This window comes from Myxocyprinus asiaticus, chromosome 31 (assembly GCF_019703515.2).
Source record: "Myxocyprinus asiaticus isolate MX2 ecotype Aquarium Trade chromosome 31, UBuf_Myxa_2, whole genome shotgun sequence".
In the NCBI taxonomy this organism is placed as follows: Eukaryota; Metazoa; Chordata; class Actinopteri; order Cypriniformes; family Catostomidae; genus Myxocyprinus; species Myxocyprinus asiaticus.
The window spans coordinates 14,011,016-14,029,229 of NC_059374.1; the positions used below are offsets into that span (position 1 = coordinate 14,011,016).

The 18,214-nt window shown below is 38.9% G+C and overlaps 1 protein-coding gene across 3 annotated transcripts in view; it reads left to right on the forward strand.

Moving 5' to 3' along the window:
- The window catches only part of LOC127421897 (cell adhesion molecule 2-like), a 339,569-nt gene extending 325,602 nt beyond the window's left edge, over positions 1–13,967 (forward strand). The window contains exons 9-11 of one of the 3 annotated variants that reach the window (XM_051665104.1): positions 8,291–8,413; positions 11,501–11,606; positions 12,115–13,967. In XM_051665104.1, the coding sequence (XP_051521064.1) occupies positions 8,291–8,413; positions 11,501–11,606; positions 12,115–12,220 (335 nt within the window). In that variant the 3' untranslated portion in view covers positions 12,221–13,967. Of the gene's footprint in view, positions 1–8,290; positions 8,414–11,500; positions 11,832–12,114 lie in introns of those variants that run through there. The other 2 variants (XM_051665106.1, XM_051665105.1) reach the window with 2 other exon arrangements.
- The last annotated feature ends 4,247 nt before the right edge of the window (positions 13,968–18,214 follow it).

Here is an 18,214-nt window from a genome sequence, read left to right on the forward strand (position 1 = left end):
TTGCACATAGCGCCTTTCACCTCCTCTGAGATGAAGACGTGTGCCATTAATTCCCAGTAGTGTTCACAAACTATGTTCCCTGGTTGACTTCCTCCGAGCCCTGTGGCATTCGAGTTTTTGGAGAGACTTGCTGCTGGCCCAGTACACATGCTAACTAAGAGCCCTGTTCTGGGGTAGGTGCTCCGCATGTGGCGGTTCCCTGTAAGGTAACCCCATGCGATGTATATCTTCTGCTAATTCGTTTCCCTGTTGGCAAACTGCATCTTCCTTGGGCAGAGGCTCCTCTGCCACAGTCTCCATGTTTGTAGTAACTCCTCCCCCGTTGGGTAGGACCTACCATGAGACTTCTCCACATGATCGGCAAGACCATGTGACGTATTTTCCACTTAAATATCCCCCCTCTCTCCAGGCGAGGTGTGGTCTCCGCAGTGTCCTCCCCTTGGGAGGGACACCCCCCGACTAGACCTGGTCGGCCCAGTCAGATAATCTCCCTTGTTTTTTAGGGAGTGGTAAAAAGAAGGGGAAAAGGGGCCACGACTGGGTTAGCCTGTCTCTATCTTTTGGGTAGTCGACTTGTCCCCAAAGGGCCGTTCGACACTCATAATTATGTTAGGGGAGGTTACGTGTCGGCCTGGTGTGCTGGTGTGCTCAAGTCAACTACTGTCATAGCTGAGCAACAGTTTGAACCAAATATTGCTGAACAAGTTGAAGTCATAATGTGACCTGCTCCATCATTCTGAGTCACATTGATCCTGAATCACATTTTGAGACTTATGCGCTACAGTAAAAAGGATAAGAACTAGTGCTGCCAATTGACGTGTTAATTCAGTGCGATTAGTATATAAAAAAATTACTTGTTAAAAAATTAATGCAATTAATCATGTCCTTGGACCATAATAAGGAATATTCTTTCCATCAGAGCAATTCAAGCTTGAAGTACCACCTGTTTTCTTCAGGAGGCAATAAGCAAAACTCCAGCTGTTAAGGCAACGCACAGCTTATACAGAGTACAAACAACACTTGCCGACAGCACAGAGCACAAGATGAGAACACGTTCTTGCGTTCAAACACAGCTTGATGGAGCACAAATCCTAACACAGGGATCTCAAGATGTGTTTTTCTACATTTTAAACTACTTTTAACTTGACACGGCGACATAAAAACGGTATGTTTATGACTCAAACAACCGAGACGCTCCAAAAGCGTCCATCTGACTCTGTCATCAGACAAGCCCTTATAATAAATCTATCTCAGACAGACTGACAAATTCAGTTGCAAAATGGATTGCTGTAAACTTTAGTCCAGTGATTAGCTTATGTTCAATAATATGGAAATAAACAACATATTGCAATCTAAAGCCACTTTTTGTATTGTCTTTTTGGTAACACTTTACAATAAGGTTCCATTAGTTAGCATTAGTTAATGCATTAGGTATCGTGAATAAACAATCAACAATATAGTGTTTACATCATTTATTCTTCTTTGTTAATGTTAGTTAATAAAAATTCAATTGTTCATTGTTAGTTCATAGTGCATTAACTAATAATAACAAACAAAACTTTTGATTTAAAAAAAATCTATGTTGAAATTAATATTAACTACGAATAATAAATGCTGTAAAAGTATTAGTTCATTGGTAGTTCATGTTAACTAATGTTAACAATTGGAACCTTATTATGAAGTGTTTTTTTGTTTTGTTTTTTATGCTTTAAAAAAAAAACTCATGCCACAAAAATGTAATGCATTTTATTTATCTGTATTGTTATTTTTTATAATATATATATATATATATATATATATATATATATATATATATATATATATATATATATAATTATTTAATCATATAATGAATTATTGTTATTTGAGGGGCTTTCTCAGCAAATATTTTTTTATGCAATTAATTGTGATTTTAATTAAATTAATTAGTACACCATGTAATTAATTAGATTATAAATTTTAATCGATTGACAGCCCAACTTAGAACTAATCCATGCATTTACACTTAAGCATGTACCTGCACACACAGCACAAATGCACAAACACACACACGCACACATACACCTCGAAGCTATTGATGGATTTTGCACACTCATGAGAAGACTGCGCATCCACACTGAGATCGCACTTCAACCGGCTAAAATACTCTGAAATGAGTTGAATCCACTCCACATCTGTTGTCGCATCTCTGACAGTGATGTATCTTAAACTATTTAAAGCAGTGATGGTGTTCTCTAGAGTTCATTTTTTAACTAACTATGGACACTGAGGTTTTTTACTGCCAGAGTAATGCAAGAATGCGCGTTAAGCACGTTTAACCAAATTGCGCGTTGGCCAAGCGCTCGCATCTGCGTATGTTTACTTTGTGTCTGGTATTCTGGCTTTTCTCTAATTCTGAGGGCCAAGAGGGTGGAAATGTTAGTTTTCATTAAAAACTCAAATATGACTTTTTGGCCCAAAATAAATTTCTTACTTTATACTTCAAAGTAGAAGAGAAAATTCAACAATAAAAAATGTATCATACGACACATTTAAAGGAACTTGTTGAAAATTATCAAAGCAATTAGTGTGTGCATATGTGTATATGCTTGTGTTAATAAAAAAAAAAAAAACTGAAGAGACTTTACCACACAAACTACAGAATGAAACATCTGCCTTTAAATAAAAGATGATGTACTGAAAAGCAGGAGAAACGTCATTATTTTTCTCCTGGCTTTAAAATCGTCCATGCACTGGATGGATTAATGAACACTGTCAATACCATTATTATCAAGGGATATGCAAACTTCCTTTTATAAAATTATAAGCTTTACATTTCTGCCTTTAAACCCTCCAAAAATTGGCTTCATTCATTTCCATTGTAAGTGCCTCGCTGTAAGCCAGATTTTTGCTTATTTTTTTTTTTTTATTTTTTTTTTTTTTTTGAGGAAAAGGAGGGACGAGTCAGATTTTTTTTTATGGTAATCATTATGCCACAAATGCTGTCTATTGAGCTCAATTTGTATTGAACCCAGATTATTCCTTTAATTGATATTTAAAATGTATTATACATAACATTTTTTATGGAAATATGTGTACCCCAAGTAATGTAGGCCTACTTAAAAGTACAGTAATTCAGTCACTGTAATCTAATTACAAGTATTTATAATGTTACAAGTTACATTAAATTTTGTCTTAAAAGTGGTTAGATTTTTGCTAATATAGTAGGTCATCTGGGTATTCCATGCATACAGAAAATTGGCATACTACGGCACAGTACACATATCATATACTGTAGTTATAAGTTAGCAAGTGTTTCCCAAAATAACCTTAATGTTTGTGTGAATAAGTGATTGGACATCAAATACAGTATGGTGCCATAGACTATCAAAATTGGAGTATTTTTTTTTTGTTTTTTTTTTTTTTTTTGCTTATTTTATTATTTGAATGTATTTCTGTATGCCTTTTATTTTGCATCAAACAAAGCACAAAGTTAATTGAAGTAAATGGGTTCATTTAAGTGTTAGAAATGGGTCTACAGAAGTCCTTGTTCTGCACATCTCCCAGGGTCACTTTGCCAAGCGCAGCACAGGTGAGAGTCATTCATCACCATGAGCTAATGAGAGCAAGCTTGAAGTGCAGTAAAGACGCATAGTTAAAGTTTACATCCTCGCAGTAGAACTAAAATAGCGTACAAAGCAGGGAGAAAGGTGCTGTGTCAGGACACACATACTGTAGCTCTGGGCCAACCAACAGCCATTTGGTCCACTGCCCTTCTAATGAGGTTAACACATTTATTGACAGGTAGCAGCAGGGCTAGCTGTTTAGCATGCTACGCTATTCACAAGGGGGGTTTAAAGAGATAGTTCACCTCATATGAAAATTCTGCCAATATTTCCTAACCCTCATGTTGTTTCAAAGCCGTATGACTTCCTTTCTAGACCACTTATGATATTTTATGGTGCTTTGGTGTTATTTCTGAAGCTTGAATGCTCCTGTTCAAAATATTTTATTTTTTATTTTTTTTTTATTTAACTATTCCTTTAAGACTTACAACTCTAGATGGTGATTATTCAGTAGAAGTTCAGAGTCCACAGAATTCACCCTAGTCTGCCCCAGTTCACTCAAAACTAAACCCTGGGGACAAATCGGCCTACTGCAACCCCTGCCATTTTTTAACTTCTTGTATATCACCAAGGATTGAGTCACTTTGGTCCTTGCAGTGTTGCGTGAGCTGTGACAAGTCTTTAGTAGCTTTTCAACATTCATTTGATAAATTCTTTCCCCCCTGCTGCCTATTGAAAGTTAGAATAGAACTTTGGCTTTGAATTGATGTTGCTTGAACTTAAAGGGGATGTTTCTGTGATGTGACATGTTATAAGCACCAGTGCAATTCTTCAATTTCATTGCATGGAGATGTCATAGTCAACATGCCAGTTATATTTAGAAAATTTAAAAATGAACAGTTGAAATACAGTGATGCACAAAAGAAAATATTTTCCAAAAAATTTAAAAATGTCTAATTTATTATGCCAAATGTTGTGTTCATCTCAGTGTATGTGGGAAGATCTTTCTAAAAATTGTGTTTTGGAAGATTCGAAAACAAAATTTAAGTGATGCACCACGAGTGGTATAATGGGTTGTTGTAACAAATGAAGCAGCAATAACTATATATTTATTTTGTACGTTTTTTTTCCCCAGTTGAGATGAACTTTCTTTTTTTTTTTTTACTAGATTTTTCAACCTTGCCTGATAGATTCACATTACTAAATCTGTATTTTGGCTAAATGATTTTATGTGGCTTGTTGTACATATCCCAGCACTGTTCTGGTGAAATGAACACTAGATGCGCTACAACAACGACTTTTATTCCCAATCACAGAAATCACGACTAAAGCTGCAGATTATCCATTTGTAAACATACTTTTTGCCCTGTTCCTCACACAGTGCTTTATGACATCAAAGACTATTACTATAGTGCATGACTTGTAAGGTGACACATTTCAACATTTGCATTACATAACCAACAACATTTACAAGCTTGTTCAAATAGTGCAATAGCTCAACTGATAGAGCATTGCACTTGCGATGCAAAGGACTGAGGCACGGTTCCTGAAGAGCACGCGAGTCAACACGTTAGATAAAAGTGTCATAGAAGCACCACAGAATCATATGGTTGCTTCAGCAATTGCATTTTTGTATCACGTTTTCTTTATATGACATTATTGGTTAGGTTTAGGTTTAAGGTTGGGAGTTAGGTTTTGTTGATTTAACTCGCTTTTGGCACCACACATTTGACATTTCACCTCAGAACTGCCATGATCCGTGTAAGGAGTCACGTAATTAATTCTGCAAATTGTTGGCACAGTCAAGAAATTGACTTGAGATTTTTACATTTTAACATTTAAATTTGTACTTTTCTAAAGAAAATGTAAGAGGTGCTTGCCTGTGCAAAACTTGCAAAACTACACCACGATGCTAGGGTGTTCTTGGTAGTTGCCAGGGAGTTGCTAGGTGGTCAATGACTGGGCCAGGTCAAAAGAGCCCATCCACAGGTCTCTATGATATTCTGGTCCCTAAGATAAATATACATATGTATATACATACAGTACATACACTTGTAGTGGCTAGGATTTTCCTCTATTATATATACAGTACATCCGGAAAGTATTCACAGCGCTTCACTTTTCCACATTTTGTTATGTTACAGCCTTATTCCAAAATGGATTAAATTCATTATTTTCCTCAATTCTACAAACAATACCCCATAATGACAACGTGAAAGAAGTTTGTTTGAAATCTTTGCAAATTTATAAAAAATTAAAAAAAAATCACATGTACATAAGTATTCACAGCCTTTGCTCAATACTTTGTTGAAGCACCGCTGGCACCAGTTACAGCCTCAAGTCTTTTTGAGTATGATGCTACAAGCTTGGCACATCTATTTTTGGGCAGTTTCTCCCATTCTTCATTGCAGGACCTCTCAAGCTCCATCAGGTTGGATGGGGAGCGTCGGTGCACAGCCATTTTCAGATCTCTCCAGAGATGTTCAATCAGGTTTAAGTCTGGGCTCTGGCTGGGCCACTCAAGGACATTCACAGAGTTGTCCCGGAGCCACTCCTTTGTTATCTTGGCTGTGTGCTTAGGGTCGTTGTCCTGTTGGAAGATGAACCTTCACCCCAGTCTGAGGTCCAGAGCGCTCTGGAGCAGGTTTTCATCAAGGATGTCTCTGTACATTGCTGCATTCATCTTTCCCTCGATCCTGACCTGTCTCCCAGTTCCTGCCGCTGAAAAACATCCCCACAGCATGATGCTGCCACCACCATGCTTCACTGAAGGGATGGTATTGGCCAGGTGATGAGCAGTGCCTGGTTTCCTCCAGACATGACGCTTGCCATTCAGGCCAAAGAGATCAATCTTTGTTTCTCATGGTCTGAGAGTCCTTCAGGTGCCTTTTGGCAAACTCCAGGCGGGCTGTCATGTGCCTTCTACTGAGGAGTGGCTTCCGTCTGGCCACTCTACCATACAGACCTGATTGGTGGAGTGCTGCAGAGATGGTTGTTGTTCTGGAAGCTTCTCTTCTCTCCACAGAGAAATGCTGGAGCTCTGTCAGAGTGACCATCAGGTTCTTGGTCACCTCCCTGACGAAGGCCCTTCTCCCCCAGCTCAGTTTGGCCAGCTCTAGGAAGAGTCCTGGTGGTTCCAAACTTCTTCCATTTACGGATGGAGGCCACTGTGCTCATTGGGACCTTCAATGCTGCAGAAATGTTTCTGTACCCTTCCCCAGATCTGTGCCTCGATACAATCCTGTCTCAGAGGTCTACAGACAATTCCTTGGACTTCATGGCTTGGTTTGTGCTCTGACATGCACTGTTAACTGTGGGACCTTATATAGACAGGTGTGTGCCTTTCCAAATCATGTCCAATCAACTGAATTTATCACAGGTGGACTCCAATCAAGTTGTAGAAATATCTCAAGGATGATCAGTGGAAACAGGATGCACCTGAGCTCAATTTTGAATGTCATGGCAAAGGCTGTGAATACATATGTACATGTGATTTTATTTTTTTTTTTTTTTTTTATTTGTAATAAATTTGCAAAGATTTCAAACAAACTTCTTTCATGTTGTCATTATGGGGTATTGTTTGTAGAATTTTGAGGGAAACAATGAATTTAATACATTTTGGAATAAGGCTGTAACATAACAAAATGTGGAAAAAGTGAAGCACTGTGAATACTTTCCGGATGCACTGTATATTTTTTTTATTGTACCACAGTAGCGTTTACAAACCAGCAGATAATGCAAAACGTCATGACACTCTCAATGAAATCATTATAGAACATTTTTTATATGGGGTCATTTGCATTAAAGGAGATCAACTTTTTGAGAAAATAGTCTTTGTTGTATCACATTTCAGCTTGTGATCTTTGATATTTGAAATTTATGATCATTTGTATTGGCTCTCCTTTAATAATAGTTGTGACGTGTAGTGAATATTTCCTAAAATCTATGTGCATCTCCTTAGTCTTAGAGGTGTTAAGAAGGAGATTTGAAGTGTCATACCATGTGATAACAGGAAACATGCTTTTATGCTACATGCTGACATGCTATTATGCTCAGTAAACTGAAGTCAAAAACAAACAGACATCAAAATATAAAAAATAATGTATTTTATATGAAAAAAATAATTTGTACAATTGTTACACGCATATACAAAATACTGTATGTACTGTGTGTGTGTGTGTGTGTGTGTGTGTGTGTGTGTGTGTGTGTGTGTGTGTATATATATATATATATATATATATATATATATATATATATATACTATATTAATTCTTGTTTAAGTTCATTGACATTTCCTTTTAGATTTTTCTCGATTACCTTTCAGATTGTGGACACAGGTCGTTGACTAGAGCTTTTTGTTGGCACCTGAGTTCACCTGAAAACATGAGTCTTGGGTACAGTTCGAGGGTACTCCAGTATTTTTTTATTTGGTATAACTTGCATCGAAGTTGTAAAAAATCTAAATGCTTTCAAACTAGTCAGAATTTGTATTCCATTCAGTGATATTCTATAAATTACATCAAATCAGAAAATAAAAGGCTGCCTATTCCAGCTGAGACGTTTACCTCTGTATTTAGTGAATTGTTGGAATGTAATGAGTCTGTGCATGTGATATTAACATATCGACCCATAATTGGCTAATTATACTGCCGATTGCACTGGTGTTTAGACTGTAAATCAAAGCTGGTACATTTCACTCATTTCATTGTTCTTATTATAACCATCCTGTGCTTCTCCGTCTCCAGATCCTAACGCTCTCACCCAGCACGGCCCTGACCACGCGCTGATCGGGGGAGTGGTAGCCGTTGTGGTCTTCATCACCTTGTGCTTCATCATTGTTCTTGGCAGATATTTGGCCAGGCATAAAGGTAGGGCTTCCCTCCTGTATCCCTCCCCCTCACCTATTGTGAAGAGCAGTGGTTCTCAACCAGGCCACATGTTGGCCTCAAGATGACTTTGAGGTGATATTAAACGAAAAGTTCACCCAAAAATAAAAATGTATAAAAAATTATGTCATTTACAATGGCTCGTACTTAAACCTTGCAAAAGCAAAAACAATGCAAGTTCTCGCTCGAACAACGGAAGTTTGCGCATCAACACAAGTTCTTGCGTGAACAATGGAAGTTCTTGTGTAGTTCATATTTTTATGTGGACAATGAATAATATTGCGTGAACAACACAAGTTTTCACGTAAACAACGTAAGTTCCCGTGCAAACGACTGAAGTTTTTTGCGTGAACAATGTAAATTCTTGCATGAACAACAAAAATTACTGTGTGAACAAAGCAAGTTCTCACGCAAATAACGTAAGTTCTCATACGAACAACACAAGTTCTCGTGCAAACAATGTACATTTTGTGTTAACGACGTATATTTTAGTTTGAAAAATGGAGGTTCTTGCCTGAACTACACAAGTTTTTACATGAACAACAGAAGTTCTTGAACTACGCAAGAATTTACACGAACCACGGAAGTTCTTGCGTGAACAACGCAAGTTCTCATGGGAACAATGCAAATTCTTGTGGAGTTCAAATTTTTTTGTAAACAACAGAGGTTTTTACTTAACACAATTTTTTTACATCGACAATCTCCTGAACTATGCAAGTTTTTTACACGAACAATGGAAGTTCTTGAACAATGCAAGTTCACACAAGTTCAAACAGTCTAAGTTCTTGTGCAAACAATGGAAATTCTTGCATGAGAAACGGAAGTTCATGCGTGAACAACGGAAGTTCTTTTTTTTTTTTTTTTTCAATTTGGAATGCCCAATTCCCAAAGCGCTCTATGTCCTTGTGGTGGCATAGTGACTCGCTTAATCTGGCTGGTGGAGGACGAATCTCAATTGCCTCCGCGTCTGAGACCGTCAATCCGCGCATCTTATCACGTGGCTTGTTGAGCACATTACCACGGAGACATAGTACGTGTGGAGGCTTCACACTATTCTCCGCGCACAACTCACCACGCCCCACCGAGAGCGAGAACCACATTATAGCGACCACGAGGAGGTTACCCCATGTGACTCTACCCTCCATAGCAACAAGGCCAATTTGGTTGCTTAGGAGACCTGGCTGGGGTCACTAAGCACTGCCTGGATTCGAATTCGTGACTCCAGAGGTGGTAGTCAGTGAACAACATAAGTTCTTGTCTGAACAATGGAAGTTCTTGTGTGAAGGTCGGAAGTTCTTGTGTGAACGGCGGACGTTCTTGTGTGAACGGCGGACGTTCTTGTGTGAACGGCGGACGTTCTAGTGTGAACAACGGACGTTCTTGTGTGAACAACGGACATTCTTGTGTGAACAACGGACGTTCTTGTGTGAACAGCGGAAGTTGTTCTCTGAACGCCGGAAGTTGTTATCTTAATGGCGGAAGTTCTTGTGTGAACGGCGGAAGTTGTTCTCTGAACGCCGGAAGTTGTTATCTGAACGGCGGAAGTTCTTGTGTGAACAACAGACGTTCTTGTGTGAACAGTGGAAGTTCTTGTGTGAACAACGGACGTTCTTGTGTGAACAACGAACGTTCTTGTGTGAACGGCGGAAGTTGTTATCTGAATGGCGGAAGTTCTTGTGTGAACGGCGGACGTTCTTGTGTGAACAACGGACGTTCTTGTGTGAACAACGGACGTTCTTGTCTGAACGGCGGAAGTTCTTGTGTGAACAACGGAAGTTCTTGTGTGAACGGCGGACGTTCTTGTGTGAACGGCGGACGTTCTTGTGTGAACAACGGACGTTCTTGTGTGAACAGTGGAAGTTCTTGTGTGAACAGCGGATGTTCTTGTGTGAACGGCGGAAGTTGTTATCTGAACGGCGGAAGTTGTTATCTGAACGGCGGAAGTTCTTGTGTGAACGGCGGAAGTTGTTATCTGAACGGCGGAAGTTGTTATCTGAACGGCGGAAGTTCTTGTGTGAACGGCGGACGTTCTTGTGTGAACGGCGGACGTTCTTGTGTGAACAACGGACGTTCTTGTGTGAACAACGGACGTTCTTGTGTGAACGGCGGAAGTTCTTGTGTGAACAATGGACGTTCTTGTTTGAACGGCGGAAGTTCTTGTGTGAACAACGGAAGTTCTTGTGTGAACAATGGACGTTCTTGTGTGAACGGTGGAAGTTCTTGTGTGAACAACGGACGTTCTTGTGTGAACAACGGACGTTCTTGTCTGAACGGCGGAAGTTCTTGTGTGAACAACGGAAGTTCTTGTGTGAACGGCGGACGTTCTTGTGTGAACGGCAGATGTTCTTGTCTGAACGGCGGACGTTCTTGTCTGAACGACGGATGTTCTTGTGTGAACAGTGGAAGTTCTTGTCTGAACAACGGACGTTCTTGTGTGAACAACGGACGTTCTTGTCTGAACAGCAGAAGTTCTTGTCTGAACAGCGGAAGTTCTTGTGTGAATGGTGGAAGTTCTTGTGTGAACGGCGGAAGTTCTTGTGTGAACAACAGAAGCTCTTGTGTGAACAACGGAAGTTCTTATGTGAAAAAATTAAGTTCTTGTGTGCACAATGTTAGAATTCGCTCAGACAGTGTAAGTTCTCATGCAAACACAGAGCTATTTTGAACAAGCTTCTCTCATGCACTCATGAGCATGCTATGGCAGAGCTTCTGAGAGCTATGGCAGAAGATTTAAAATAACTTAAATTGTTTTATTTTTTATTTTTTTGTTTCCCACTAAAACAATGTCCACAGTTATGTTTGGGTGAACTATTCCTTAAAAATAGCATTATTATTTTAACCCTTAGATAAAATTAGACCGTATTTCTCAATGTGGTGAAAATGCACTGCTGAGCGCTCACTCTCACAATTTTGTTGAGGGAGGGAAGGGGCTTGAGAATATTGTCTTTGTCAGTACAGGGCCTTGGAGTCAAAAAGGTTGAGAACTACTGGTGTAAAGTGTGCAAAATGCTTGAACATGTCCAATGTACCTTATGTGTCTATGTGACCTATGTGGGACTGTGTGGACAGGGACATACTTAACGAATGAGGCCAAAGGAGCGGAGGACGCCCCTGATGCAGACACTGCCATCATCAATGCGGAAGGGAACCACGCACATGCAGAGGAAAAGAAAGAGTACTTCATTTAGCACCTCTGTTTTTTTTTTGTTTTTTTTCAGTATTCAGTATTGTCACGGCAACTCAGCTAGCCAGCAGAGGAGGCGTTATAGCTCTCCGCTCCCTCACAGCACTAGTCTGGTCTGGCTCTCTCTTTGTCTGGCTCCTCGACTATTGTTTGAGTCGTTTTCAAATTTCTTTAAGGCCATATTTGACACACCACCTGCCGTGAAGAATGTTTCCTTTTTTTTTACAATCCTAGTCATAAAAAATAACAAAACAAAAAGCAAAAAAAAAAAAAACAAACAAAAAGAAAACTGTTGAGTTTGTTACTGTAACACCAGGTCCATTTAGGCCAAAAATAACCCTATCCCACCCCTCAAAACTAACTTGTTTGATTTGCCAAGTGCCAAAATATACAGACATGTGCTTGTTATTGTTTGTTGCTGTGTTTTCTCAACTAAATTTCCCACTGAATACTGATTTCTCAACCACCCTCACTGTGCCTGTTATATACCTTTTTACAGATATTACCAGGGAGCGGCAAGAAATGTGGTTCATCTCAAGTCGGAAAACCTTGGCTTTGCCAATAATTACGCTTTAAGACAAGAATATGTGAGATGTATAATGTAAATATCATGTACTGTCTATTGTTTTTGTGTGTATGTGTGTGTGTTCTTTTATTGGGCCTCATTCACTAAACATGCGTACGCTTGTATTTGTGCGTGAAACCTGTGTGGTAACATTTTCACACAGAAATCATGATTCATCAATAAGTTCCCATATATATATATATATAACAGAATGATGAGCATTATAGCTCAATCTAAAATATGTTCTACATAATAATGCAAATGATCAGGTGTAATCTAGGCCTATATAAAAGTGTTTAATGTGTTTTTTAACTGGTTTCAAGAATGACACTCTGCTTTACTGGAAGATTTTGCTAGCATGCTTTTAGGTGACCCTTGAGTACTGAGGTTTGTTACCACCACAGTAACACAAGAAAGCACGTTGAGTATGTTCAACCAGAAGTTTATTGCAATTTGTTGACCAAGTGCTCGCGTCTGCATTTGCGTACTTGTGTAAAGTATGTTTCTAGCTTAAGTACAAGTTTGCAGACATTGACAAATCGCAGGACACGAGAGTGTGTGCGTGTCACTGGTCCTACCCGACCCACTCCGAGTGGGATTCGAAACGGCGATCCCAATCATGAATGCACTAGCAAGGAGGCTATAAAAGTCATGGCCTCTAGCCTCGGTCGCTAGTCCGTCTCTTAAGGCCAAGAGATTGAAGTTTAGTCACTGCACAGCTATCACGTACCAGCTGGCTACCGTTACACTCGCCCTGAAACCTCACTCCCATCCGGGTCATGGCACCAATATCACCGGTCCTACCCGACCCACTCTGAGCAGGATTCGAACCGGCGATCCCCAGCATGGGAGTCGGGCGCGCTAGCAAAGAGGCTATAAAACCCATGGCCTCTAGCCTCAGTCGCTAGTGCATCTCTTAAGGGCAGGAGAGTGAGATTATTATTTGCCCTTATTTGGAGATCGTTTGCCCATGTTTATGCAAAATACTAACTGCAGGGATGTGCTCCTAATGAAGGTAAGAAAACATTTATATCCACACTTTTGAAATTTTGCGTGAAAACGTTTTCTACGCACATAAATACGCAACTGTACGCATTTATTAGTAAATGAGACCCAGAGTTTTTAATTGTAAAAGTGGGTGTTTTCTGAAGTATACACCCTGTAATAAAGTGCAAGTGTGTTGTAACGCAAAGAAGAAGAAAAAGGATACGGAAAATTATGTAATATATGGACACCAAAAACAAACTGGTTGATGGAAAATGGAACTAGATGAAGCACAAATGAGAATTGGTCTGTAAGCATTAGAAGCAAGATTATTTTCTGTTTCAATCATACCACACTGTATATTCTTGCACTGTTAATATTTGCCTCAAACTTTTATTTCAAAACTGAAAATGTGTCAAACGTAAGCACAAAGTCATTGTGAAACATCATTGGTTTAGACAGTCTCAGGATGCAAAGAAGAGCCTAATTGAATTTGTCTTTTATCACTTGTGTGAATGAATTTTTGTTCTCACTTTGTGCACATTTCAATCTAAACAGCCATTTGTTTGACATTTGAATAGAAGACTTAATTTAGAAAAAGGAACTTTCGATATCTATTTCTGACCAACCCTATATTGCTGTATATTACTTTGCTAAAGTGATTATTGGTGGAATATTGTTAAACTGTAGGATCCCATATGAATATATATGAAAAAAGTGTCAAAATATCTATTTCAAGTGTCCCATACTTTTAAATTTACTCTCACCGACCACTTTATTAAGTACACCTGTACGTCTACTTATCCATGGGATTATCTAATCTAAGTGTAATGCATAAAATCCTGCAGATACGGCTCTGGAGCTTCATTTAAAAGGATAGTTTACCCAAAAATGAAAATTCTCTCATCATTTACTAACCCTCATGCCATCCCAGATGTGTATGAGTTTCTTTCTTCTGCAGAACATAAATTAAGATTTTTAGAAGAATATTTCAGCTCTATAGGTCCATACAATGCAAGCGAATGGGTGCCAACATTTTGACATAAAAAGAATCCATATGTCTCCAGTGGTTAAATCCATATTTTCAGAAGTGATATGCTAGGTGTGGGTGAGAAACAGATCAATATTTAAGTCCATTTTTTCTAGAAATTATTCTCCCTGCCCAATAGGGGGTGTGTTTGCATGAAGAATGTGAATCACCAAAAACACAAGAAAAAATTATTAAAATATTGATCTTTTTCTCAACTACACCTATCAAATTACTTCTGAAGACATTGACTTAACCACTGGAGTCTTATGGATTACTTTTATGATGAGCTATGTGATTTTTGAGGCTTTAAAATTTTGGCAACCATTCACTTGCTTTGTTTGAACCAAAAGAGGTGAGAAATTCTTCTAAAAATCATCATTTGTGGTCTGCTAATGAAAGAAAGTTATACACATCTGGGATGGGAGAAAGGTGAGTAAATGATGAGATAATTTTCATTTTTGGGTGAACTATTCCTTTAATGTTCACATCAACCATTAGAATGGGGAAAAAATGGGATCTCAGTGATTTAGAGTATGGCATGATTTTTGGTGCCAGACAGGCTGGATTGAGTATTTCTGTAACTGCTGATCTGATTTTCACGCATAACAGTCTCTAGAGTTGACTCAGAATAGTGCCAAAAACAAAAAACATCCAGTGAGTGGCAGATCTGTAGACGGAAAGGCCTTGTTGATGAGAGAGGTCAACGGAGAATGTCCAGATGGGTTCGAGCTGACAGAAAGGCTACGGTAACTCAGATAACCACTCTGTACAATTGAATTGAACAGAATAGCATCTCAGATTGCAAAACACATCGAACCTTGAGGCAGATGAGCTACAACAGTAGGCACAAACTGGACCATTAAAGACTGGAAAAACATAGCCCGGTCTGATGAATCGCGATTTCTGTTGAGGTATACAGTTGGTAGGCCCACTGCAGCCTTTACACGACGTGGTCTTCTGCTGTTCTAGCCCATCCGCCTCAAGGATCGACATGTTGTGCATTCTAAGATGCAGTTCTGTTCACTACAATTGTACAGAGTGGTTATCTGAGTTACCATAGCGTTTCTGTCAGCTCGAACCAGTCTGGCCATTCTCCGTTGACCTCTCTCATCAACAAGGCGCTTCTGTCCACAGAACTGCTGCTCACTGGATGTTTTTTGTTTTTGGCACAATTCTGAGTAAACTCTAGAGACTGTTGTGTGTGAAAATCCCAGGAGATCAGCATTTACAGAAATACTCAAACCAGCCCGTCTGGCACCAAAAATTATGCTACGGTCGAAATAACTAAGATCACATTTTTTCCCCATTCTGATGGTTGATGTGAACATTAACTGAAGCTCTTAGCCCGTATCTGCATGATTTTATACATTACTCTGTTGCCACATGAGTGGCTGATTAGATCATCGCATTAATAAGTAGTTGTACAAGTGTTCCTAATAAAGTGGTCGGTGAGTGTAGTTCATGTAAGTAAAGAAAAGAGGTTTGTTTGTTTTCTCCCAACACAGGGAATGTATATAATGTGTATATTTCAGAATTTAGTAAGCTGTTTATTTTATTTTATTTTATTTTAAATTGTTATTGCTGTTTTATGCTACATGTGTGGAATTCCATTTTAGCCTCTCTAAGTACGTACTGTATGTCCTTACCGATTGTCATTAATACTAATTTATTGGGTAAATCTGATGGAAAAACACAATGCATTATTATTGTTAGTGCTTTTTATAAGCTTGTGAACAAATAACAAGTATAATTTGTTCATGAGAAAGTCAAGACAACAATCACCATTATTGCCTTTGTGTTTGCAACGAAACATATATGACACATTAAAGTTCTGGTGAAGCGTAACTTTCAAAAAGGGCTGGGCAATATGGCTACTGAAATTATATCAAAATATTTTCAGCCTAATGACAATATTCTATATACGCCAATCAGCCACAACATTAAAACCACCTGCCTAATATTGTGTAGGTCCCCCTCGTGCCACCAAAACAGCACCAACCTGCAACTCAGAATAGCATTCTGAGATGATATTCTTCTCACCACAATTGTACAGAGTGGTTATCTGATTTACCATAGACTTTGTCAGTTCAAACCAGTCTGGCCACTCTCTGTTGACCTCTCTCATCGACAAGGCATTTCCATCCACAGAACTGCCGCTCACTGGATGTTTTTTGTTTTTGGCACCATTCGGAGTAAATTCTAGAGACTGTTGTGAGTATAAATCCCAGGAGATCAGCAGTTACAGAAATACTCAAAGCAGCCTGTCTGGCACCAACAATCATCCATGCGATTATCTAATCAGCCAATCGTGTGGCAGCAGTGCAGTGCATAAAATCATGCAGATACGGGTCAGGAGCTTCAGTTAATGTTCACATCAACCATCAGAATGGGGAAGAAATGTGATCTCAGTGATCTGGACCATGGCATGACTGTTGGTGCCAGATGGTCTGGTTTGGGTATTTCTGTAACTACTGATCTCTTGGGATTTTCACGCAAACAGTCTCTAGAATTTACTCCGAATAGTGCAAAAAACATCCAGTGAGCGGCAGTTCTGTGGACGGAAATGCCTTGTTAATGAGAGAGGTCAATGGAGAATGGCCAGACTGGTTCGAATTGAGAAATTCTACGGTAACTCAGATAACCGCTCTGTATAATTGTGGTGAGAAGAATATCATCTCAGAATGCTATTCTGAGATGCGGGTTGGTGCTGTTTTGGTGGCACGAGGGGAACCTACACAATATTAGGCATGTGGTTTTAATGTTGTGGCTGATCGGTGTATATATATCTCGATAATGATATATTTGCTCTGAAATGGCTCAAAAGTGATTTTTTTTTTTTTAAATCATAGGAACATCTTTTCATCCAAACGGCTATTGCAGCCAAATAGATTCAATGTTTTAAAGCCATTGAATAAAAATCTAAAAGGCATGTTTTCCCACAGTTTTTCACCCATTCAATTTTATTGTTCTAATGAAATACTGATTAGTGGTTCAAGTCCGAAGGGCTGAAATCCTATTGCATTTTTATGGATTATTATTATTATTATTCTGCCTTAAAATTGATCGTGCAGACCAAACCGTAAGGCCTAGAGACTTGAAACTTTGGGGAATGGTAGTATTCTGGCTGGCTAACCATATGCATGGACTCACCCCGATCAGCCAAAGGGGGGCGCTACAGTGAACAACAAAAACAAAACTTTTTGGGCCGTAACTCTTGAACCATAAGACCTAAGAACAAAATAATGTTTTCTTGTGATTCCTTGCGTCATGACAAACCTTTTGGAATACCACAAAAATTGTCTCCGCCCTTTAATTTCCCACTATATTGGATTGTTTGAAAAAATAAAAACAAACTAGTTCTAGGCTGTTCACCCGATCGGAGTCAAACCAGTGCAGAAAGATTGAGCAGAGTCCCAGTATGAAAAGTTGTCAAAGGAATTTTGAACTTTCAATTCATCGTCAAACAGTAAGCCAAAACGTAAATAGTGGGAGTGGCCACTTTTACTAAAATGGTTATAACTCATGAATTGAATGAGATATTATCACCAAATTTGGTACACATATGTATTGCACGCCTCTGCCTCTTGGTGGCGCTATAATAGTACAGTTTTAAAAATGGCTCTAACTATGGAACCCTTGGTCCGCTCAACTTGAAATTTTGCATTCAGTGTCTTTGTCAAAGGTGCCATCAAGGTCTATGAGGACATATCTTGAAGAACATGATCGCCATCGACCAATCAACTTATAACAGCTATTAGGGTTAGAAAAGGCAGATCGGAACAAATGTGGCAGGCCTAAAGAGGCCTGTGCAAAATGTAAACAAATTGGCCACCGGGAGGCGCTATCCTGTTTTTCATGTGTATAAATCATCATATAAACCGTTGTGTTTCACTCAGACACACATTATTCATACCATATGATAGATTACCTCATTCTGAACAGCTTTGCCTCAAGAAGCATTGCTGTGAATTAAATCGTTTGTTAAATATTTAAAATTATAATAAAAAAAAAATAAATAAA